This window comes from Elephas maximus, chromosome 15 (genome assembly GCF_024166365.1).
Source record: "Elephas maximus indicus isolate mEleMax1 chromosome 15, mEleMax1 primary haplotype, whole genome shotgun sequence".
NCBI classification, from domain to species: Eukaryota; Metazoa; Chordata; class Mammalia; order Proboscidea; family Elephantidae; genus Elephas; species Elephas maximus.
The window spans coordinates 42,329,439-42,356,546 of record NC_064833.1 but is presented as its reverse complement, the minus strand read 5'-3'; the positions used below and the strand labels follow the sequence as shown (position 1 = coordinate 42,356,546).

General features: G+C 36.8%; 1 protein-coding gene across 8 annotated transcripts in view; it reads left to right on the top strand.

Moving 5' to 3' along the window:
• VPS13B (vacuolar protein sorting 13 homolog B) overlaps window positions 1-27,108 on the top strand; it is a 915,182-nt gene that overhangs the window by 683,900 nt on the left and 204,174 nt on the right. For all 8 annotated transcript variants that reach the window (XM_049854597.1, XM_049854595.1, XM_049854593.1 and 5 more), the window contains one exon: window positions 12,299-12,436. In XM_049854597.1, the coding sequence (XP_049710554.1) occupies window positions 12,299-12,436 (138 nt within the window). The remainder of the gene's footprint in view (window positions 1-12,298; window positions 12,437-27,108) is intronic.

The window sequence follows — 27,108 nt, the reverse complement described above, 5'->3', positions numbered from 1 at the left end:
CTGTATTTTTCAGTAATACCTCTTTTAATGGTTGCTCTGTGGTTTCCAGTATACGTGCCTATACTTTCACAGTCTACTTATAGGTAATATGTCATCACATCAAAGAAAATACAAAAGCCTTAAAACCATATGGGCATCTTTACTTTCCCCCATTTATAATTGTCATGTATATTACATCTGCATACACTGAAAAAGGAGCCCTGATGGTACAGTGGTTAAGCTCTTGGCTGCTAACTAAAAGGTCAGCAGTTTGAATCCACCCAGTGGCTCCACTGGAGAAGGACCTGGCGATCTGCCAAGAAAACTCTCTGGGTTAGTTCTACTCTGTCCCATGGGATTGCTGTGAGTAGAAATCGACTTGATGACACCCAACAATAACAACAATACATTGAAAACCCTACTAGAAAAGATTTTAATCTTTATTTTTCATAAGCTTATATATTTTAAAGAACTGAAGAGGGAAAAACTAATCTTTTATATTTGCTCAGTTATTTATCATGTCCAGTGTTCTTCCTTCATTCCTCCATTTCCGAGTTTTCCAATGGTGTCATTTTCCATCAACCTTAAGAGCTTCCTTTACCATTTCTAAAGAGGAGATCTGCTGGCAATGAATTCTCTTCGTTTTCCTTCATCTAAGAATGTCTTTTTTTTTTTTTTTTTTCTGAAAGATATTTTTTGCTGGATATAGAATTCTGGGTTAACATTTCTATCCGCACTTTAAAGATATTGTTCTGATGTCTTCTGTCCTCTGTGGTTTCTGATGAGAAATCCATGGTCATTCCAATTACTGTTTCCCTGTATATAATGTATTGTTTTTCTCTAGCTGCTGTTAAGATTTTTTTCCTTTGTCTTTGGTTTTCTGTAGGCTAATTATGATGTGTCTGAGCATGGTTTCTTTGAATTTATCCCATTTGAGGTTCTTTGAAATTCTTGACTGTGTAAATTTATGTTTATTTGTTTTTACTACACTTAGAGGTTTTTATTTTTTGGGCCTTTTTTTTCCCTGTACCAATCTCTTACCCCTCTCCTTCTAGGCTTCCAACATTAAGTGTTTTAGATGTTGTCCCACAGATCCATGAGCTCTGTTTATTATTTTTTAATGTTTTTCTCTCTCTGTTGTTCAGATTGGATAATTGCCATTGAACTTTTCAATTCTAAAATTTCTGTTTTGTTCTTTTTTGTAGTTTCTGTTTCTCTGCTGAGAACCTCTATACTTGTATTCATTTCAAGTGTGTTTACATTGTGAAGTGTAGTTATATCAGCTGCTTAAAGTCTTAAATGCCTATGTTACTGCTGCTGTACCACACTTGTGCCTGCACATCCATGTATATGCACACATAGGTGCACACACACACACACACAGGTGCCCTCGGGACAAAGCCAGGAGAGAAAAAAATAGAAAAAAACGAGAATTTCTCACACTCTTGGAACCACAGGGGCCTCATTGCCCAGACAAGTTTCTGTTGAAGTTTTGGTTGTCCTTGCCATTACTGTGCACCATGACTAGGCTCACCCTCAAGTCAAAGGGAAAGACAGAAAACAACTCCCCCACCCCCCGCCCCAAAACAAAACTGGAAACTCACCACTATATGGGCTATATCTACAAGTTTTACTGCCCTCCCCAGTCCACATTGTTCTTGTTATACTTTTCAGAATCCTCAATAGTTGCTTTTTGTGTTTTGTTTTTCAAATGTTGTTAATTGTAATTAGCATGGGAGTTAGGCTTCAGTGAGCTTATTCCAACTTGGCTGAAACCAGGAATCCTGTAATTTAAAAAAATATTCTAGTTTCTTCAATGGGACCTGGTCTGCTGAACGACTTAATACAGTGTTTCCTCTAAAAGTGAGCACAGATCAGTTAAATATATTATAATGAATCGTTACTGTTCCGAGACTTGTCAACATTAACTTGCTTCTGCCATGTCACCACTAAGCAAAGAACATGCCCATACACTCAAAAAGTGGCAGTGGTGTTCTTTCGTTGTGTTCTTTAGGGCTTTCCCTTCGTATAAGATCAACTTAAAATAGGAAATGCTGTGAAAATTATTGCATTTGTCAACCTTTCCCTCCCAGCACATGTGACTTTATGTGTGTGTGTATAATTTTAAATATATATGTATATTACATGAACCAAACCTGTTGCCATCGAGCCGATTCCAACTCATAGTGACCCTATAGGACAGAGTAGAACTGCCCCATAGACTTTTCAAGGAGCAGCTGGTAGATTGAACTCTTGACCTTTAGTTAGCAACCAAACTCTTAACCACTGCACCACCAGGGCTGTATATTACATATATATATATACATATATATAGCATATGCACACACATATCTGTAGCATACACACACACACATACGTGTGTGTGTGTATCCCAGAAGAGATGATAAATGGAATCCATATCTATACCTACATCTATTTTTAGAAATCTGGAATGAAATACAAATGATATGAATTGCTTATAATTTTAAAAGTATGATTAATAAAGTATAATCCCCAATCTGCATAATTTAGTGATCCTAAACTGTGCCAATTATGTCTAAGTATGTATGTATTTTTTTTTTTTTATGTATGTATAGCTCTGTTTTACTCCCCATAGTTTAAAAACAGGCAGGTTATTTAAATACTAAATTATCAACTTGATCTTCTTTTATGAACATTAATATTATTAATCTACTTCAAATGATTTCCCATCTAGTCCAAGTGGATAATGCATCAGTGAGTTAACAGGTTTCTTTTTAAAATATTAAAATAATGTGACAATGGACTTTTCCATGCCTTTTCTACCTGGAGCAACCTCTACCAGAAATGAGGTCTTCTGCCAACACCTTTATATGTAGCAGCAGCATTATTGGCAATTCTCATTTAAATAAAGATGTATGTAGTTGTTTTTAACATAATCGTATTAGTTGTGTTTATAAATATTTTAAAATTGGTATTTGTTTTGTTTGAGGTAATGGAGTCCAGATTTGAAATTGCCTCATATCTTGACTATGCAGCTAAAGGCAGCCTCAGAAAGTCATTTTTCTTCTTGTTTATTTGGGCTTTTTGTTTGTTTTTGAAGAAATGACTATACCATCTGGTCAGTTGTGAAGGAGTTGAGCCGTTCTGAGAGAATTTAACTAACCCCCACACTACTTCAGTACACACTTAGTCCAGTATTTTTATTACTCACTAATGTAGGTAGGTGGGTGGGCAATGTATCCTAGGAACTAACAAAGAAGCTAATTTGAAAACAATTGTTTCTGCCGTCTTACAACTTCTCTACCTTATTATTATTTTTGTAGTATCAGTGCTACTAAAATGAAGACATTAAAGCAGATCAGAATTTATACCAGGGGAAAAAAAATCACACATTTTGTGTAGAACAGAAACTTCCAAGATAAGATGTCTCTAGTATGGAATACTTTCTGCATTTTAAAGGTTTATATATGTTACAGATATGACTTAAGACCTGATTAAGAGACAAACATAAAATACAAGAGTTCAAGCTCTAGAGTCAGTCAGTCTTAAGTTCTAATTCCAGACCTGTTTCTTACAGCCGAGTGATCTTGGGCAAGTTACTTAACCTTTCTAAGCCTCAGCTTCCATATCTATAATTTAGGCATAATACTGGTTGTGACTCGTAGACTGCCGTGAGGATTAAACAGTATATGAGAAGTTCTTAGTAGTGTGTGGCCCAGGCTCAATGAATAATATTGTATTGCTCTTTCTTGTTGCTTTTATCATTATTAGTAATATCTTTAAGTCAATTTAAAAATAGTGGATGCAATTGACAGAAAAGAAAAAACAACACATCATTTCAGTGCAATTATATAGCTATCATGCAGTTTGAAAAATTTCAGTTACAGTAATTGCCTTCATTCCCTTTTCATGAATAGGACTGCGGAAAATGTGCCAAAGAGTAAACCAACAGTTGGAAAATCATAAACTGGCTTCTTACACCTCATAAATCATATCTTGATTTCATTTAGCTATTGTGACTTTAAGAAAAGGGTTGAATTACATGTCTCTTCACAGTTAAATGTTCGCCTAATATCCCTGGAAAGGCTTAGAATTAACCTGTGACTTTAATGTCATAATGATCACAACTTGAATGTTTATCTGAACATGTAGCTGCTGGGAACAATTCTTGATGGCCAATAATATGAAATGAAATTATTACTTTGATAGGAATCAGCAAATAAGTAGGTCTCTTAAATGAGATGCACTCTAATGTATCACACAGCGAGAATTGTGGTGAGAAGGTTAAATAAAAATTGACTCAACCAGTAGGGGAAATTAATGTCGTATGGAGAAAGGTATTGGAATGGAAATCAGAAAGCTTGACTTTTAGTCTTGGCTGTAATGCCAAAGCTCTGTGACGAAAATAACTAAATTTCTCTGTGCTTTAGTTTCGTTATCTCCAAAATGAGTATAATAATATCTGGTTGTTGTCATTTAATGGTGTAATCTGAACTCAAATGAGATAGTACTTATGAAATACCTTGGAAATACGAAGGATTAGTCAACTGTAAGTTTGGACTTCGGTAGTTATTAGCAACTGAAGGGGAAGCTTAATAGACCTTCCTTGTTAGACATGAGAAAAAGATTAGCGTCCATGTCCTTTGTGACACTCACTTTAAGTAACATTGACTTAAAAAGAATGAAAAGATGGGGTGGGGGGATAGTTTACAAGTACTGGATTGGCTTTCAATGTTAGACACCCCAGACTTCGTTGCAAGCAGAGAAAAGGTTTAGAGTTGGGATTAAGTTGATCATCCTTGGATATATGACTACATATTTTTGTTTTGTTTTTCTGGGCTGTACCCTGTATTTACTTCCACAGAATTTTAATCAATGGCTGTCCTGTAAAATATCTGAATCCCACATTAGAGTTTAATATGAAAACAACCACATTGAAAAGAGAATAGCACAGGTTTACAGCCTCACTCTAGTCCTCTTTATAATAGATATTTAGCTTTGAAATAACAGATTCTTCTGGCATTATCAAACAAAAAAGTCACCATGTCGTCGATTCTGACTGATGGCAGTCCCATGTGTTTTCAGAGTAGAACTGCAATACATAAGGTTTTCCATGCCTGTGATCTTTCAGAAGTAGATTGCGAGGACTTTATTCAGAGATGCCTCTGAGTGGACTTCATCTGCCAATTCTCTGTTAGTAGCTGAGCACTTAACTATTTGCACTACCCAAGAAATCATCTTAGGGCATTACCCGAGAAATCATCTTAGGGCATTAGGCATTTTAAATTCAGAGTTCTTTATTCATATTGTAAAATATAGCAGAAACTTTTGGTTCTAAGAGACAGAAAAGGCCACATAAACCAAAGACTCCACCAGCCTGAGACCGGAAGAACTAGATGGTACCCAGCTACCACCAATCACTGCCCTGACAGGAAACACAACAGAGAATCCCTGATGGAGCAGGAGAAACAGTGGGATGCAGGCATCCCATAAGAAATCTCAGAAAAAGACCAGGCTTAATGGTCTGACTGAGACAGGAGGCACCCTGACAGTCACGGTCCCTGGACCTTTTGATAGCCTAAGATTGAAACCATTCCTGAAGTCAACTCTACAGACAGGGATTGACCTGACTATAAGATAATCAATGATACTAGTGAGGAGTGAGCTTCTTGGCTTAAGTAAACACTTCAGACTATGTAAGCAACTCCTGTCTGGTGGTGAGATGAGAAGGAAGAGGGGGACAAGAGCTGGTTGAATGGACATGGGAATACAGGGTGGAGAGAAGGAATGTGCTGTCTCATTAAGAGAACAGCAAGGTGTGTATAACTTTTTCTATGAGAGACTGACTTGATTTGTAAACTTTCACCTAAAGCACAATAAATAAATTAAAAAATAATAAATGAAAGAAAGACCCCCCCCCCCAAAAAAAACTTTTTGTTCTGTGATTGATAGCACTTAGAAATACCCAGTATAAAATAATTGTTGTTGTTGTTGCTGTTAGCTGCTGTCAGGTTGGTCCCCAAGTCATGGTGACCCACATACAACATAAGGAAATGCTACCCAATCCTGCACCATCCACATGATCAGTTGCAGTTCAAACTGTTGTGATCCATAGGGTTTTCATTGGCTGATTTTTCAGAAGTAGATCACCAGTCTTTTCTCCTTAGTCCCTCTTAGTCTAGAAGCTTTGCTGAAACCTATTCTGAATCACAGGAACACACAGACCTCCACTGGCAGATGGGTGGTGGCTATACATGAGGTGCATTGGTCAGGAATCAAACCAGGGTCGCCTGCATGCAAGGTGAAAATTCTACTGTTGAACCACCAATGCCCCCATAAAAGTAATAAATAGATTCCATTAGATATTCAGTGCTAAGTCATTCTGAAAATGAGGACATTACCATCACTGAAATGTGTGGAAAAATATGTTCTCTTTAGGACCTTAGTGAAAACTCAGTTGTGAAAAAGAAATACCATGCCACGCAGTGGAACAAAGCAGAGTAATAACGAAGCTTAGAAAATCTATAGCAGTCCACTGTTCTGTGTGAGCTTGGAAAACAGAATTTTTGATAAGTAGAAGATTGCAAAGAAAGTAATTGAATTGCAGTTCAAAATTTCATTTTGAGTTGGCTGCACTGGATAATGTTATATTTTATTTAATTCAACGGGTAAGGAAAAAATATACTGAACTCTATGAATGTTTACTAAGGGTTAAAAAAAAATAGTAGGCAGCACTACAAAAGACTTTTATAAGATCCAGTGGAAGCCCTCCTAAGCAGTTAAGATTTTTTTTTTGAAGAAGAGCAAAGTAATATACAAGCACAAACAAGAATACAGTCTTGATCAAGCTTTATGAAAGCCATGTCCTTGATATGTTTGGGAACTGTGTTTTGGCTTTCTGAATCTTCACTTTGTGTGTTCCTTGTGAAATGACATGATGAAATATTTTCTTTTAGAGGCAAGTCAGCCCAGAAGAAAAACAAATATTATAACTTTGTCAACACGAATGCCTTAGAAATGAGTTCTGCCTCACTTTGAGCAAGATTTATCACTATGAACACTTTGACATTAATTCTGATTCCTTTCCCATCCTATGATATCCCTCGCTTAGGGACAACAGTATAACTCTGTTCAATCTCATCAGGAGCTTATTCTTTTTGAGAGCTTCCTCTACTCAAAGAAATATGAGTTCATTATGTACGGAGAAGAAAATTAACAAAGTCTGAAGGAGCTTCCAATATGAAGCAGTCATCCCTATTTGTCAATCCATTGATGATATATCCATAGGCTCCTTTAATCCTTGTTTATCTGGTGCTTTTCCAGGTGTAATGACCCTGAGCAATGTGTAATATGAATCCCATTTTCTAGACCTGATGGTGGAATTAAGGAAAAGTTCAGTTGAAGAAAGGAAGTCTAGAAGTCATGTCCCTCATCAAGCCTTTAGAGCAGAAGTGACTAAATGGTGACTTGTGAACTTGAGCTATTTCTCTGCAATTCTGATACACCTTTCTGCAGTTCTGCTGCTTCATCTAATCACAGTGACTGCAGGCATGTGCACAGTAGAGCTTTTAGCCGCAAATGGGAGGGGAGTCACAGCTCTGTCATAGCAGTCAATATTCATCAACCGTGCAACCTGTGTTTTCCTGGATGTTCCTAAATTCAGTAATTATGCTCTCTCAGCCCTATAAATACAGCTGTACTTTTTAAACCACGTGTCCTAATATTTCATTCAGAAATAGTTACTGAGAGTTTGGCTTCCTTGGATAGGTTTCCTTGTCTTTTACAATTTCCTGAATTCCTGATCCCTTTTCTGCTTCCTATCATTGCCAGTTTGTTTTAGCTCCTGTTAAGTCATCTCCCTATGTAATTGCCCCAGGCCAGACTCCTAGGCTGAGTACCAAATGGCCTGGCCCTCTCACCAAGAGAGAGAACCTGCACAAAACCCATCTCACCTACCTGGAAAACTTGCGTTCACATTATCAGAATTTGCTGTTTCTCCGGTTTATAACTTGATGAGAACATGACATGACATAGCCTTTAACGTGCTGTTTCCTTTTCCCTTTGTTTTAATATTTGTAAATGCGTGGTAAACAGTGCTATTTTGTTTTCAGCTCTGAAAAACTTCTAGGACCATGTATCAGAATATGCCTAGGATCATCATAAAGATATCTCCTCTCCAATAATTCATTCCAGAAGTTAAGACAGTCTTTAGAAAGCATTATTAAAAGAGCTTAACATTTTCAAAATCTTTACAAGACTGATGCTCTCTCTCGTATTCAGTGAAAGGATGTCATAATTTGTCCTTTAAAGAAACTCATAATTCCAAATGCAGTATTCTTTATTATGGAATAAATTTGATAGTATTCTGTAGTTATACACTATCTAAATGTTTGTGTTTTTCTTATAAATATAGAATAATTTTCTTTCATCACCTTATTTTTTTCTTCTTTAGAAATTACAAAAATAATATGTAATTACATGCTCCTTAGTGAAAACATCAAGTATCATCAAAGTATATTGAGGAAAGCGAATCTCCCTCCAACTAAGGCTACTACTCTGCTCCTAACCACTAGCAGTTTGATATGTATCACTCCAGTACTTCTTTAAAAAAAAAAAAAAAAGTGTTTGCATGTATGTGTTTGTGTATGTATGTATATGGATAGGTTTTTTACATAAATTGAATTTACTAAACCTAATGTCCCTATTTCTTTGTTTTATTCCTGTAACAATAAATTTTGAAGCTTTTCTATATCAATATTCGATTCATTCCATTCTTTTCAGCAGCAGCATTGTATTCCATACAGTATTCATAGTATAGTTATAATTGTTTGTCATTTCTGTATAGATGGATATTTAGTTTTATTTTTCTATATTTTTATTATTTTAATTATTTTAATAATGCCACGGCCAACTTCTTTGGACATTTTATCTTTGTATTCTTGTTTAAGTATCTCTTTAAGATAGAGTCCTACAGATGACCCTTCTGATTGCAGGAGAATGGCTATTTATTTATAATTTTGATAGATACTCATTTGCCAACCCCAGACAAAAATGCTGTATTTATACTCTTCTTCACAATGAATGGGAGGATCCGTTTCTCCTCCCTTTTTTATTTATGCTAATTCAGTGAATTTAAAATTGTTTTCTTGTTTCAATGTTTATTTCCCTGGTTAATAGTGAGGCTGAACAGATTATCCCTATTTTTCATAAAGCAGCAATCTCCAGAAAGATTTAACAGCTAAAGGTAAAAAATGAAACCATAGAACAATACATAATTGTCTAGGGATGAATCCATAAAATAAAAGTTAATAGATTTTCACCACATATATAAAGTAATATATATATATGCAGAAAACATCATACTATAGTTAAAAGGCAACTAATACACTGAGAGGAAACATTTGCTACCTATGACATGTAAAACATTAATTACCTGGGGTATATAAAGAGTTCCTACAAATCAGTAAGAAAAGGAGCCCAGTAGAAAAATGAGCAAATAAAAAATACTTTATGGAAGACGAAACCTAAATGGCCAATAAATGAAAAGATATTTAACATACCTTTTCTTTTTTTTTTTTTACTATTAACAATGTAAAATGGCTGTCTTACTATGTCAATACATATAGATCTTCTTGATTCCTTTAAACATTTGTATGGCTTACCATTGTTTAAAAGAATCAATTTAAACATTAATCTGTAGAAATTCTGTTTTTGTTTTTGCTTCCTATGACAAGCAATTCTGCAGTGAAAGAATTGTATGTGTGAGTGTTTCTTTACACCCTTATCTGACTTTTTCTTTGGGATAAATTACTAGAAGTTTATTTACTGGGTCAAATGGTATATACACTTAAAATCTGTTGTGTGTTACCGAATTACCCTCCAGAAAGGACACCCAGTTTTGGCTGAAAGTGGATCTTCCTCACAAACCACCAACACAGGCATTATCTGTTTTTTTAGTCTTAGCTGATCTAATAAGTGAAAAATTCTGCCTTATTTTAAAAGATCTGTTTCTTTGACCTTTGCTAAGATTTATTATTCTTTAATGTTTGTATGCCATTTGTTTTACATTTATTAATGGTTCATATCGTTTACCAATTTTTCTATTGCTATCTGTATTGATTGAATGAAGTCTTAGTTAATAATATCCCCTTCCTGTCACTGTTGTGTATGTTGCAGTTTTTTTTTTCTTTTTATTATTTGACTTTTAACTCTACTCATCGTTCCCTTTGACAAATATGTTTTATATGGTCATATATGTCAGGCTTTTATGTTTTCTAGTTTAGGCATTTTATATTTTTGTTCATATACTAATATATAGTATAATGGTTAATGTACTTACATTTCCTCAGCATACATTACCCTGCTACTAAGAATATTATTCTTAGCTCCCAGAAAAGTATAAAAAAATGAATTGTATTTTTTACAATGCCACAATGAAAATAGTTCTTCCAACCCCATACAAGTTTGAATATGCAATTCCTATAACTTGTTTTTTTATCATCCTTTGTTTTACTTGCCAGTTTTTTTATAAATCATATTAATATTTCTACATCAATTTAATTCATCTCTGTTCATTATTTGTTTAGTTACTTGTATTACTTAATCTGCGCTTTCTCTGTTAGATCGTTGTTCTCTCTCTAGATTGTATTCTCTTTAAGATGAAGAATTATGCCTCTTCATACAGGTGTGGCGTAGTACTACTTACTCAATAGCTGCTGCTTGATGATGTCTACATAGATGAGACCCTAGAAATGGATGCTTTCAGGTCCTGATACATAGCTCCTACAAACTGATTATAGATCTTCCAGCAACAGATTTTGTCATCCTTTCCCTAGACTTGACCATTATATTTAAAGGAGAGAGTAGTATTTTGTTAATATGAAATGGATCTACAGTGCATGTATTCTCACTGCTTTAAATTGACTGATCATGTAAAAAGAGAAGAATGCAGCTTAGTGTTTGATCTTTACCACATAGATTTAACGTCACGATCAATTGCTTTCAGTATTTTCTTTGAAATCACATAAAGGTTCAAATGTGCCAAATTTCATAAGGATCATATGATAAGGTCAAGAAATACAAATTCCAAGGCAGAATTTATATGCCCGGTTCACATATGACAGTAATACTATATAACCATATGTTTGAATATAATACACTGTATGTAAATGCTATTCTTGAAAGCAATCCAATCAATAAAATCTAAAATAAGTAACACTTTAATAACACACTTCAAATCAACTGAAAATGGAATAGATGGCAACTATGCCAAGAACATTCCTACAAAATGGACATTCAGAGGCCATTAAAAAATAGAGAAAAACAATCTTGAAACTAAAGAAGAAGTGAATATTTAGAAGTTTTAAAGAGCCTACCCTATTGTATGGCAAGATACAGCAGTCGTTTTTATTTAAAGAACTATTTCAGTAAAAACCCTGAATTGCCAAGCTTTAAAAAGCTACTTCAGTTTACCATCACCAATAGCCAAGATATATATTTTTAAATACACAATATTAAGTAGGAAAATGTAAACAGTTGTACAGTATTAAAAACAGAAAGTCACAACAGAAAAAAAGTCAACTTTTATAATTGTGACTCTTAAAAAATTGACCAATTTTTATCGTTAAAGAAGGCTATGAGAAAAGCTGGAACCCTGTGTCACAGTGGTTAAAAGCTAGCTGCTGGCCAAAAGATCAGCAGTTCAAATCCACCAGCTGCTCCTTGGGAACCCTGTGGATCCTATAGGGTCACTATGATTCAGAACAGACTCGACAGCAATGGCTTTAGTTTTTGTTTTTTTTTTTTTTTCATGGAGAAAGTTACTGAAGTTAGCTTCAAAAGCCTAGCAGTAAAAAGTGATTGTAACGTCAGTCAAACTCTAAAACAGATCAAATAACTAAGTACTGTAGTATTAATGCACTGCATCTTTCAGCTTGTATATGCCTTAAAAAAAAAAAAAAACTGAAAAGGTTGCCCTGTTTTGTTTTTGCAATACCACATTAAAAAAAATTTTTTTTAAATACAACTGTTCAGCTGTTAGCACTTCACAGGATACAGAAACTTTACCTTCACTCAAAGACTATATGAGTTAAGATTCAAAATATCTTTTCCTCTTTGACAGTTTTCTGAAAAATGATTTCTTCATCCCACCTTACACAGAGATAGCTTATCTTTCAGGATGGAAGTCCCTGTGTACTATATGTGTACAAACAAATGAATCAATGAGGATTGCATGCTATTATTTAACCACTTTTTTCTCATTTATTAGTTTGAACTTATACAGCAAAATGAGATATCTGTGATTTAATTATTTTCCATTTAATTGTTGTCACTTCAGATCCTGGGAAGACTCTGCCAGATGCCCTTGACTACTGCACTGTTTGGCTGCAGACAGTGCCTGGAGAAATAGACAGCAAAAGTGGCATCCCACCCTCCCTTGTAATGCTGCAAATTAAAGACTTTCTTAATGGACCAGGTAAGCAAGTCATAATCCAAGTGTGTACATATTTTATGTGAGTATATTAAACAGTAATCTTGATTTTTTTTGCCAGAAATGGGTTTTTTTCTAGCCTGTTTTCAGACTGTCCATTCTAGAGATCAAAGACAAATATAAATATGCATTAAAAATTACCTTTAGTCTTACAAAAGTTAATTATCAATTAAAGAATAGTTGATGAGAAACCAAAGACCCAACACTATTTCAGTCTTTTCTATTAATTAACTTTGTGATCCTAGGCAGTTTGTCTAATCTCCTGTGCCTCAGTTTTCTCATCTATACAATGAAGAAAATGAAATGGATGGATGACTAGGTGGGTAAGATATTTGATATACATACATGAGAGTGTATACATAGGTTAAAAATAGATAGATAAATATGCTTATTTAAAATGCTTAGCAAAGTGCTTGAGACATGTTATTGTTAGGTGCCATCGAGTCGGTTCCAGCTTATAGTAACCCTATGTACAACAAAAAGAAACACTGCCCGGACCTGCACCGTCCTCACAGTAGTTGCCATGTTTGAGACCATTGTTGCAGCCATTGTCAGTCCATCTTGTTGAGGATCTTCCTCTTTCTCTCTGGCTCTCCATTTTACCAAGCATGATGTCCTTCTCCAGTGACTGGTCCCTCCTGATAACATGTTGAAAGTATGTGAGATGAAGTCTCGCCATCCTGGCTTCTAAGGAGCATTCTGGCAGTACTGTACATCTTCCAAAACAGATTTCGTCGTTCTTCTGATGGTGGTGGTGTTAGCTGCCATCAAGTCAGTTCCAACTCATAGTGACCCTATGTACCACAGAGTGAAACACTGCCCAGTCCTGAGCCATCCTTACAGTCGTTGTTATGCTTGAGCCCATTGTTGCAGCCACTGTGTCGATGCATGTCGTTGAGGGTCTTCCTCCTTTCGGCTGACTCCGTACTCTACCATGCATGATGTCCTTTTCCAGGGACTGATCCCTCCTGACTACGTGTCGAAAGTATGTGAGACTCAGTCTCACCATCCTTGCTTCTAAGGAGCATTCTGGTTGTACTTCTTCCAAGACAGATTTGTTCATACTTTTGGCAGTCCAGGGCGTATTTAATGTGCTTCGCCACCACCACAATTCAAAGGCGTCAGTTCTTCTTCGGTCTTCCTTATTCATTGTCCAGCTTTCACATGCATATGATGCTATTGAAAATACCATGGCTTGGGTCAGGTGGAAACCCTGGTGGCGTAGTGGGTAAGTGCTATGGCTGCTAACCAAAGGGTCGGCAGTTCTAATCCACCAGGCGCTCCTTGGAAACTCTATGGGGCAGTTCTACTCTGTCCTATAGGGTCACTATGAGTCAGAATCGACTTGACAGCACTGGGTTTGGTTTTTTGGTTTTGGGTCAGGTACACCTTAGTCTTCAAGGTGATATCTTTGCTTTTCAACACTTTAAAGATGTCTCTTGCAGCAGATCTGCCCAATGTAATACGTCATTTTATTTCTTGACTGCTGCTTCCATGGGCGTTGATTGTGGATCCGAGTAAAATGAAATCCTTGACAGCTTTAGTATTTCTGTTTTTATCATGATGTCGTTTATTGGTCCAGTTGTGAGGATTTTTAGTTTTCTTTATGTTGAGGTGTAATCTGTACTGAAGGCGGTAGTCTTTAATCTTCATCAGTAAGTGCTTCACGTCCTCTTCACATTCTACAAGCAAGGTTGTGTCATCTGCATATCTCAGGTTGTTAATGAGTCTTCCTGTAATCCTGATGCTGCATTCACACATATAAAACTGAAAAAAAAAAAAGCAGTATATACCTGCTGTTAGGTTCTGTCGAGTCAGTTCCAACTCATGGCGACCCTGTGTACAACAGAAGGTAGAGATACCAAGATGAATTGTGTGATTATTATGTCACGGGCACTAAGTGCTGTACACACATGTATACCCAAGGGGTAGGCACTATAATTATCCCTTTTTTTATGATATGGACACTAAGATTTAGAAAGGTGAAATAACTTGCCAAATGTCATAATTGTAGTGGGGCCATTCTTTATGACTCCAATGACCTAAATCTTAACTTCTGCACTAAATAATTTTATCATAACTAAAGATTTTTCCTTTCCTCTCCTGTTCCTCCGCCTCTTCCTCTTTTTTCCTGCTCTTTTTCTTCTTCTTCCTTCTCATGTTCCTCCTCCTCTTCTCTTTTTCTATTATTTTCCTCTCATCCCAAACCCAGTGCCATTGAATCGATTCCAACTCATAGTGACCCTATAGGACAGAGTAGAACTGCCCCATCAAGTTTCCAAGAAGCACCTGGCGGATTTGAACTGCCAACACTTTGGTTAGCAGCTGTAGCACTTAACCACTCTGCCACCAGTGTTTCCCCTCTCATCCCAGTGAGGTCTTACCTATTTAACAGAAACTCATTTTTTTTTTTTTTTACTACATTTCAGTTTTCCTTTTGTTATTTTATACTTAAAGTGCTTCATAACACATTAGTCATCAAAGAAATGTTAGTTTCTTCATTAAGAATGTAAAACAATGATATGACACTATCCTAAGATCTCTAGCAATATTCTGCAAGGCACGAATTTTGTTGAATGACAAATATCCACATGCATATGGAGCATGGAAAGATACACATACTCCACATGTTGAGTATATGTGCCATGGCATACCGAGTCATTTTTTATCTACGACTATAGATGACGAAGGCCAGTCATGGTGTCTGGTATAAACAGAGCCTTAAACCACCTACACTGGTCCTTCCACTCAAGCCCAATTCTTCTTGAAGCATGTTTCTCAATGGCCATGATAGAATTATGAAGAACTATTTCTAATCACGATAAATCTCTAGACATAGTTTTAAAGACTCAAAGGAAAGCAAGAAGCTGATGGTGAAGGATAAGGAAATCATTGAAGTTGGAGAGAAGGGATGAGGTAATGGATGGATTGAGAGGAATGCGAGTCCTGGTGCTCAGTTAGTGAGTGTGAAGTACCATATTTCATTGAATCCAAGCTACCATAAATTGTAGGGGGGAAAAAAACATTGTTTTATGTATCACTAAGAAAAAATCTTCATTGAAACTATGATGCAGTGCTTTCCTATTATATCTAGAGTGGGATGTGTCCTGATTTCAGGGTTGTTCACATGTGGATAAATGGGCAGGTTAGAACAGATTAGGGTGAGAACACATAGTTCACAGAAGAGTAATAGAGGGACTTGGGTTTACCTCTTAGTTTCTCCTCTTTAGTTTCAGATTTCTTTTGCTGTTAGGCACAGCCTTTCATTCACTTTGGCTAAAAAATTCTGTCATAGTTTATATTTGGATGAATTGAATGTGTTTGTAAAAAGATTTGGATGTGCAAGTCAATAGTAAATTGTGTACCATGTTTCAAAGGCAAGCAAATAGATTGAATTTTAGGGGAAATGCTCATGAATCAATGAAAAATTGTGCATTTATAATTATAACATTTAAAGCACCCCTGTAGTAGAAATGTGATTTTTAAAAAATAGTTGTTTATATAGTTTAAATAGTTGCCATTACTAGTTTTGTGTGCGTTCAGTAATAATGATAATCTATTTAGAGACAAACTTTTAAGTAAATGAATTAAAACAGTTGCTTTACAGCAGTACCTCTCAAAACTGAGTCTGTGTTTCAGGCACATCTGGAGAACTTGTTAAAATGAAAATGGCAAAGTAGATGCTGTCGGTATGGGAACTATACTTTTTGAGCAAGGTTTTATATAACTATATGTATGAAACATATGATTTTTTTTTAAGACCATCAGTTACAGAACAAACTGCAGATACTTTTTGGGCATGGGAGAGGGGAATGATACAAAGAAATACCTCATCAAGGGAGGGCACTATTGGTAAACAGACATACAAGGCTTATTTGCATAAAATACAGTAGTTTTTAAAATGGTTTTATTATGAAAAATCAAAAATAATGTCCAGTGAATGGTTAAAGTTCTTTAAACATTTTGGCCAAGAGTACTTCTGTTTCATAAATTATTTGAGGGAAGATTTGTGTCTTAGTTATCTAGTGCTGCTATAACAGAAATACCATAAGTGGATGTCTTTAACAAAGAGAAATTTATTCTCTCACAGTCTGGGAGGCTAGAAGTTTAAATTCAGGGTGCCAGCTCCAGGGGAAAGCTTTCTTTCTCTGTCCACCCTGAGGAAAGGTCCTTGTCATTATTCTTCCCCTGGCCCAGGAGATTCTCAGAGCAGCAACCCCAGGTCCAAAGGACATACTCCTCTCCTGGCTCTTCTTGCTTAGTGGCAATGAATTCCCTCTCCTCTCTGCTCACTTCTCTCTTTCATATTTCAAAAGAGATTGACTCAAGATACAACCTGATCCTGTAGATTGTGTTCTGCTTCATTAGCGTAACTGCCTCTAATCCTGCCTCATTAACATCATAGAGGGAAATTACATCAGATTACAGAATGGAGGACAGCCACACAGTCCTGGGAATCATGGCCTAGCCAAGTTGACACATTTTTTTTGGTGACACAATTCAATCCATAGCAATTTGTTTGAATGATACATCAACTTTGTGGAATTCCCACTGAAACACTAACCTAACAGTTTTGAAATGCTCCAGCATTTACTACCTTAGACAAAAATTTTCTTACTGTAAATAATTTGTCATTTTAAGTAGATAGGTGGGAGACCTTGGGTGGCACAAATGGTTGAGCACTTGACTACTAATAAAAAGGTTGGTAGTGGTTTGAACCCACCCAGAGGCACCTTGGAAGACAAGCCTGGTGATCTGCTTCTGAAAGGTCATCACCTTGAAAACCCTATGGAGCCGTTCTACTCTGCTCATGTGGGGTCACCATAGTTGGCATCAGCTCTATGGCAACTAACAACAATGGCTGTTTGTGACAAAATATAATTTCTAATTGTAAGTTGGATAACTAGATGTTATTTTGTAATTCTTTTACCACACAGCAAGCCAGATTGTCACTCTGTATTAACTTAGACATCAAAAAGCTATAGCAAGTAGCAAGACTACCAATTAAATGGGAGTAGGACATGTTAAACCATTTCTTGCCATACGAATGTATTATTTCATAGATTTGGAAAACTCAAGAAAATTATATTTTTTCCAGATTTTAGGTAATAGGGTACTAAGGGTAGTATCATTTATGCTGAGACTAGGGAAACAAGCTTCAGCTTTATAATATTCCTCAATATCATTCTCTCCCCTTGAAAAATAAAAGGCATTTTTTTTTTTTTAGTATTACAATTAAAGCTTTAATTTTTATGCAGTATAAACCTTAAAAATCCTTTGGCTGCCATTAGTTTTTTAGTCTATATGCACATCTATCTAAGTTTGTTCTCAAAGAATGTAATATGCTAAATCTCTAATGTATTATATTTCCATTTATCTTTCCTTGTTTTGAATAAAGATTACAGTACTATTAAGACTTAGGACCCTAAAAGGTGGAAGAAGTGCTGATTATAACTACCTAACCTTAAATGTTCTTCAAAAAGGTGTGAATTTAACAGCTTTCAGATTCAGCCTTTTGGGTTTATTTTTGAGGGATTATTTATTTTTCAGGGGTTATTTAATATAAACAAATGATACAAATGCTGCTTTTTAGCATTTGTTTTTAGAAGAACAATTCAAGGTTCATGAGTATTCCCTTATTTCCTCTGTTCACTTAATAGTACTTTACAGCAAATGGCAGGTCCCAACTTCTACATCAAAAAAACTTCTTCAAAGCTCCCCCCCGCCCCAACTTTTTTCCTTCAGAGGCAACAGTTGTACCCATTAGCAAGGTCAGTGGCTTGGAGAAACCTGGAGAACAGCAGCTACCAGAAACCCACGAGAATAATACCTCCAGCAGGTGATAGATTAGTGGGAACAAATTGGAACCATTGCAGTTGAGCAATCCTGGTTTCTTTCAAGCTGTTTTTAAAATGTCGTCATTTTAATACACAATCTAAGCCCTGCGGAACAGTCCACAGCAGGTTAATTTGAATCGTATGATGTGTCACTGCCCTCAGCTGACATGAGCTCCGTTCCATGTGTGAAGCCATAATAAATCCATTCCCAACCGAGGAAAATTCCCTGTGAGAAGGTGAACTAATCCAGGCCTCACACTGGCATGCTAGCCCTCCATAATTGAAAGCAGGGCCACCTGTTCCCAGCTCAGTTAGCTGATAGAGAACTAGCTTTAGATTAGATATTTCTTATATTGAAAAATCATTCATACTTTTTGCAAATTCACATTCAGCTGTGAGCTGTTTGGTATGATATCATAGAGAAACATAGGAATGTGCCCACTTGATCCCAGTTTAAAAGTTTTCTTAACCAGAGGATTTCTTACCTTTGAAATGAGAAAAAAAATTTTTTTTAACTTAATGAGAGCTGACACTTGAGAAGAAGACCTGGTAAGAGTGCAGATTTTTCTAATTAACTCAGGATCATTTGCAAAAACATTTGAGCTCCCTGGTAGTTTTTTCATAGTTCTTTTGCAGACAATTTTTTGAACCACTATTGCTAGCCATGAAATGACATTTAAATGATGACAAAGAAAAAAATGTGCCAAACTGGATGGACATTCCCAAGTCATTTATGTTTTATTATAAGTGAATTATCAGCATGCCGGACTCATCATAGAATTTAAGTTACATAGCCCTGGTGGTGCAGCAGTTAAGCTTTTGGCTGTTAACTAAAAGATCAGCAGTTTGAATCTACCAGCCACTCCTTGGAAATCCTATGGGGCAATTCTGCTCTGCCCTGTAGGGTTGCTATGAGTCAAAATCAACTCGACAGCAATGGGTTTGGCTTCTGGTTTGGTTATATCAAACACAAAATTATGAATGTAGTTTCACATTTTTTCATTTAGTTTCGTGTATATGGTGTCTATGTTGAAACATCTAGCTGCTGATGTCTTTTTCTCTTAATAAAATCACTTCTTTAGTCTCTCCCTTTTTAGCCTGTTCATTAAGTTTATGCACTTTTCAGCTTTTCTGATTTCATTCTGGCTTTAGACTTATTTCATCTCTGGCTTAATTTGATTTTTGGTCTAAAAATTTATTTGACTTCTAATTGGTTATAATTCTATTTTGAATACTGTTCTCTGCTTCTATTATGCTTTATGGATTAGCTTACTGTTTTATAGGTTGCAATGATTTTAATTTCTACTTAAAAAAAAATCCTAAACATCTTAGTCTATCTCATTTCAACAAACCCCTCGTGACATTTTCTGGAGTAGAAAATAAAGGAAAAATAATGTGATTTTTAAATTCAAGAAGATTTAAAGCTAAAGATAACATTTTAGGTGGTGAATTTAAATAATTATTGTTTCTCGACATTGTCTTAGTAGTTAACCCATTGCTCCTTTTCTGTTTTCAAAAACAGGGCTAAGACTCAGATCCTAATCACTGGACCCCTGTCTCTATCTAAATTCACTTTTATAGCCATATTATCAGGCCTTCTTCTACATTTAAAAAATGTAAACTAGTTAATAAAACTGAAAAAAACTTGAGTTTTATATTTCCTGAGTTTTACGGGTTTCAGTTTGTAGTGTCGGCATTATATCATCATAGTTTATTTTCCCCGTAATTTATCAAAATGAGACAGTAAACTTGATGGAGAGAAGTGAAAGACTTAACAGGTACAGAGAGGAAAAATTCATAGGCTTTGGTAATGGAGTAGAGGGTATGGGGGATAAGGGAGAAGGAGATTTAAGCATGACTTCTGGGTTTCTGACTGGTCTAACCAGACGCAAGGTAACCCTTTTTGCTGAGATAGAAAATACTTGAAGAGGACCACATTGTTTTATTTATTTTTATTTGTGAGGGCAGAGAGATCATATGTTGAGTTTTTGGCAGTTATACATAAGTACCTGGACCTCACAGAAGAGAGACCGGGACTTGTGATACAGGATTGGATATTTTGGAGTCTTTGGGATATAGATGTTAACACCATGGGGATGATGAGATTACTTAGAGAGGAAGCAGAGATGTAATAGAGAAAAGAGCCCAAGACTTGATCTCGAAGAAGTCCAATCAATTTTTAATGGCCAGCAGGAGAAGGAGGAGCTGGAAAGGAAACTGAGGGCTAAGAGAAAAATGTGGATAGTGTAATGTCAAAGAAGTCAAGAGTGCTTCAAAAAGGAAGAAGTTATCAACAGTGTCAAATAGTGCTTCAGGGTCTAGTAAGATGAGAAATGGAAGATAGCTAGTGGATTTATAGATACAAGTGTTTCTCCCACTTCCAGTTGGATTGACCTTGGTGTACACTAGAATGCACTTCTGAATGAGCGGGAGTAAAGAAATGGGAGCAGAGAGATAAATAACTCTTCTAAGAAGTTTGACTGTGAAAACGAAGGATAAGGGTAGTATATTTAACACTAAGGGACTTTTGAGATCAGTTATTGGTTTTCTCTTATGATGAAAGAGACTTGAGTTTTCTCATGTTAAAATGTCAGTAAGAAGGATCCCATTTAGAGAAGAGTTGGATAAATTAAGGAGGAAAAAGATAAGGGTGGGTTCCTGAGAAAGAGTGAAGGAATAGGATCCAATGTACATGTGAAAGGACAAGTTTTAGATTAGAGGAGCAAGAGCTTCTTTATTTTGCATAATAATTAAGGAAGGGAAGGAAAATTGTGACATATGCAGGTAGTTTTTTAGTATGGCAGCAAGACATTGAGAGAGATTTAATGGCTTTAACTTCGTCCACTGAAGCTAGAAGCAACATTACCTACTGAAGTTGAAGAAGGGTGGGAGAAGTATGATAATTTGAAGGCAAATGGAGATTTGAAATCATCTTCCTGTACGAGTTCTTCCTCATATACCATACTCATTCTCATTTCTGTCCCTTTTTAAAATTTTTTATTTCAAACATATGTGAAAGTAGGCTGAATAGTATAATGAACCTCCTGCTTAAAACAGCTGTCACCTTATGGCCAATATTGTTTCTTGTATATTCCTATGTACTTTCCCACCACCTGTATTGTTTTGGAGCAAATCCCATGAATTATATTATTTTATATGTAACTTTACAAAATGTGTCTCTAAAAGATAAGGACTTTAAAAAACATAACTACAATACTATTACCAAACCCAAAAAAAAAAAAAAAATTCTTGGCAGTATTATCAAATATCCAGTCAGTGTTCAAATTTTCAGTTATCTCATAAATGTCATAATGTATGTCATTATGTGAGTGCTTGTGTCTATGTATATATTTTTTAAGTTTGTTTGTATCAAGATCCAGATAAGGTCCACTCATTGCTATTGTTTGATATATTCTTCACATTTCTTTTAATTAATAGATTTGCTCCTCCATCTTTTTTGCCATCTCTCGCAATTTATATATTGAAGAAACCGGATCATTTATCCCATAGAGTTTACCACAGTTTGAATTTTGTCTGTTCCCCCATTCCTGTGTGTTTACTATACATAAATTAGTAGTTGGCTTCATCCAATTAAGGTTTATTTGTTTTTTAGTAAGATTGTTTTGTAAGAGGTATTGTGTTCCACCAGGAATCATATAATATCTAAAGGTCTACCTTTTTGTGATGCTAGTGGCCATCGATGCTCAATGCCTAAATTCATTGGAAGCTGCCAAGTGGTAGTATTCTAATCCTAGTATTCCTTTTTTATGTATTAGCTGCAATATTCCTGTAAAGAAAAACCTTCCCACATCTGCTATTTGGTTACTTAGTGGCATTGTTCATCCAAGAAAGGCAGGATAAATGCATGATTATTTGCCATTATTTATCCATTTTCAAAAATAAGTTGATTCTCTAGCATCTTCCAGTAGTGTCCAATTAGTTGTAGTTGTTTGGTGTTACTCTAAATTCATTGTTTTTAATGATGCTCACATTGTCTCATCATTGGTACTGGGAACCTCTGTAAATTGGCTTCTCTTATGTTTTTAATCTTGCTGTTCCCCAGTCTGTAACCCTCCCTCTCTTTCCTGTTGCCCACCCAGATTCCGTGCTGCCAGTGGGTACAGTCTAAGTCCCATTTCCTTCAGTCTCTTCTCTTTCATTAAACACTAATCTCACACTCACACCTTTCTATGTGCAGCTTGGTAATACTATTTTCACTAAATTTTAAAACATTTGGGGGCGGAGCCAAGATGGCGGACTAGGCAGATGCTACCTCGGATCCCTCTTACAACAAAGACACGGAAAAACAAGTGAATCGATCACATACAGAACAATCTACGAACCCTGAACAACAAACACAGATTTAGAGACGGAGAACGAACTAATACGGGGAAGCAGCGATTGTTTTCAGAGCCTGAAGCCAGGGTACCAGTCAGGTACGGCACAAGCACAGAGAGCTGCTCCACCCCCCTGAACTAACCCAGGGAGGGGGACCAGCCGGTTCCGTGGGCGGCGTGGGACGCAGCCGGTAGGAGAAGTCCCTGGAAGGCAGTGACTGGTCTTGGAACGGGGAGAGCAGCGTCCCAGCCGGGGAACCGTCCCGCCGGGATTTGGACTGGATGCAGGTACGGCGTAAACACGGAGAGCTGCTCCACCCCCCTGAACTAACCCTGGGAGGGGGACCGGCCGGTTCCGCGGGCGGCATGGGACGCAGCCGGTAGGAGAAGTCCCCGGGAGGCAGCGACTGGTATTGGAACGGGGAGAACAGCGTCCCAGCCGGGACATTCGGTCACGGCACAAGCACGGGGAGCTGCTCCACCCACCTGAACTAACCCCGGGAGGGGGCCCAACCGGTTTTCAGAGGCGGCATGGCAACTCGGCTGGAGGGACGAGAAGTCCCCGGGAGGCAGCGACTGATTTTGGAGTCGAGAGTGCACCGTCCCAGCAGGGGAGCCTTGACGCTGGGCGTGGGGCTGGAAGCGGAGGATCTGACCGTGACTCCAGCGGGCCAGACCCCCCGGGGGCAATCTCCACACAGCCAGCACACATAGGCGACGCGCCCCGCGGGAATGAATCTCAGATATGATAGTCATTCCAAGCAAGACAAGCAACTCTGGCTATATTCTGAGGTGCTACTCTCCTATCTCTCTGTTCCCTCCCCCACCCTCCCCAGGCGGCTTCATTAACATCCGAATAGCCTGAGCCAGGGGGAGAACTCTGATAGGGATCTGACTGCATTTTTTTTTAGCGGATTTTCTGGAAAAACTAGTTTCCCAGTGATGGCTCGGAGACAACAATCCATATCAAACCACTTAAAGAAGCAGACCATGACAGCTTCTCCAACCCCCAAACAAAAGAATCAAAATCTTTCCCAAATGAAGATACAATCCTGGAATTATCAGATACAGAATATAAAAAACTAATTTACAGAATGCTTCAAGACATCACAAATGAAATAAGGCAAACTGCAGAAAAAGCCAAGGAACACACTGATAAAACTGTTGAAGAACTCAAAAAGATTATTCAAGAACATAGTGGAAAAATTAATATGTTGCAAGAATCCATAGAGAGACAGCATGTAGAAATCCAAAAGATTAACAATAAAATTACAGAATTAGACAACGCACTAGGAAGTCAGAGGAGCAGACTCGAGCAATTAGAATGCAGACTGGGACATCTGGAGGACCAGGGAATCAACACCAACATAGCTGAAAAAAAATCAGATAAAAGAATTTAAAAAAATGAAGAAACCCTAAGAATCATGTGGGACTCTATCAAGAAGCATAACCTGCGGGTGATAGGAGTCCCAGAACAGGGAGGGGGGACAGAAAACACAGAGAAAATAGTTGAAGAACTCCTGACGCAAAACTTGCCTGACATCATGAAAGATGAAAGGATATCTATCCAAGATGCTCATCGAACCCCATTTAAGATTGATCCAAAAAGAAAAACACCAAGACATATTATCATCAAACTTGCCAAAACCAAAGATAAACAGAAAATTTTAAAAGCAGCCAGGGAGAAAAGAAAGGTTTCCTTCAAGGGAGAATCAATAAGAATAAGTTCAGACTACTCAGCAGAAACCATGCAGGCAAGAAGGGAACGGGACGACATATACAGAACACTGAAGGAGAAAAACTGCCAGCCAAGGATCATATATCCAGCAAAACTCTCTCTGAAATATGAAGGCGAAATTAAGATATTTACAGACAAACACAAGTTTAGAGAATTTGCAAAAACCAAACCAAAGCTACAAGAAATACTAAAGGATATTGTTTGGTCAGAGAACCAATAATCTCAGATATCAGCACAACACAAGGTCACAAAACAGAACGTCCTGATATCAACTCAAATAGGGAAATCACAAAAACAAACAAATTAAGATTAATTAAAAAAAAATACACATAACAGGGAATCATGGAAGTCAATAGGTAAAAGATCACAATAATCAAAAAGAGGGACTAAATACAGGAGGCATTGAACTGCCATATGGAGAGTGATACAAGACAATATAGAACAATACAAGTTAGGTTTTTACTTAGAAAAATAGGAGTAAATAATAAGGTAACCACAAAAAGGTATAACAACTCTATAACTCAAGATAAAAGCCAAGAAAAACGTAACGACTCAAGTAACATAAAGTCAAACACTATGAAAATGAGGATCTCACAATTTACTAAGAAAAACGCCTCAGCACAAAAAAGTATGTGGAAAAATGAAATTGTCAACAACACACATAAAAAGGCATCAAAATGACAGCACTAAAAACTTATTTATCTGTAATTACGCTGAATGTAAATGGACTAAATGCACCAATAAAGAGACAGAGAGTTACAGACTGGATAAAGAAACACGATCCATCTATATGCTGCCTACAAGAGACACACCTTAGACTTAGAGACACAAACAAACTAAAACTCAAAGGATGGAAAAAAGTATATCAAGCAAACAATAAGCAAAAAAGAAGAGGAGTAGCAGTAAAACATTTGGCTGCTTCTAAATCTCATCCCACTGTCCTCAAGGATGAGTATATGCCACCACTGAGAATAGTCCTCCACTAAAATAAAGGGGGAGGTGGGGCGTAGGCACCAACAAAGTTGCCAGTTAGTGGAATGGTATAATGTGTTTAGCTTCCTAGGGTGACTGCTTAGAGAGGGAGATGCTCTTTTAGATGAATTCAGTTGAATACATTCATTTTAGAAAATCAGTATAATACTATAGTTAGACTTTTTATGTTGGAATTTTGGGAGGCAGAGGAGCCAAAAAGGTCAATGCTTGACCGTAAGAATATGTATGCAAGTAATTTAGCTAGTGGTGATGATGCCCAGATCCCAGTGACAAGCAACATGAACTGCTTGTTGGCAGACCCATGTCGGACACACATCATTCACCATCTGTGAGCGTCCTCACCAGCACATATACCAAAAACCCAAAACCCATTGCCATTAAGTCAATTCCAACTCATAGAGACCCTATAGGACAGAGTAGAACTGTCCCATAGGGTTTCCAAGGAGCGGCTGTGGATTTGAACTGCCAACATTTTGGTTGGCAGCCGAGCTTTTAACAACTGCACCACCAGGGCTCCACACATGTACCAGGAGCAGCATATACCCAGTTCCACTTTGGTTGCCACCATTAATTGAAACACTCATGTCTACCACCACTGAGGTCTTTACACATCACACCTTAAATAAAGACACGTTGATCTCACTGTCATGGGCAGCTCCCCAGCTTTTCTAGCTCTTACACCTGTGAATGCTCAGTCTCCAATGTCCACTGACATTATGAATACCTTTACTTGACCACTGTAACAAAAATTTGAATTTGAATCTCTGAGTAAGAGGGGAAAAATGTGCTATGGCCTAGTAATAAAATCTTTTTTATCTGAGTTATAATAATTTATAAATTCAAGCTTGATTACAGATGTTAGTTCTATATTTTGCATTTACCTCACTAAGGTGGGGAAAAAACACCATCATTCTTGTATCTGTACTAGCCACACATGTATGCACCGAGTGTTCCTAGCAAGCCTTGCTTGTCTAAAAACATTTTCTCTCACAAATAAAATTCCAAAGGAAGAAACACTTAACAAAGAAGTTTTCTTTCATAAATGTTACGATTTGGTTATAACAAGCCATATTGAATCCATTGGATTTTTGGTAATAGATTTCAAAATACATCATAAATGTAAGTAATGTGATGACTAATGGGCCAAGTAAAGTTGGAACATTTTAAATGAGAAAATAGCTGGAACAGTTTTCAGGAAACTTTTCCACTTGATTTTTGGTCCCCCACAAGGTGTGCATAAACATAAACTTAGGGGCATCACCTCTGGGGCTTGAATTCCCTCTCTGATTTCATTATTACAGTATGATTCTTTTCCTTTCACTATTAAGTCATCTCCTAGGGTGATGGGAGCATAAAATAAGTGTAATTTATTTGTATTTGTGTAATCTCCTTTTAACTCAATAGTCATTCCATCATTCTGTTTCCTGGTAGCTGTTCTGAAAAGTTTTGAAGAGTAATTAGAATCTAATAATTGACAGGCATGAGTTTACTTGGCAACTTAGAGAGTATGTTTTGAGGATGGTGAGAAATGAGATCTGGCAGAAAAATAGATGACTCAGCTGGGAGATTCTCTATTACTACATATTCCTAAAATTTAAACTCTGAAAATAATCCATTTATTGAAGTTAAGTGAGGATTATGAAAAAAATTCTAAACTCTTCAACACAAAGTCTGATAATAATGAGAATAAAACCCATATTAACAATCTATGCCTGGGTCTTTATCCAGTTATATTTCCAGTTCTAGTAAAAC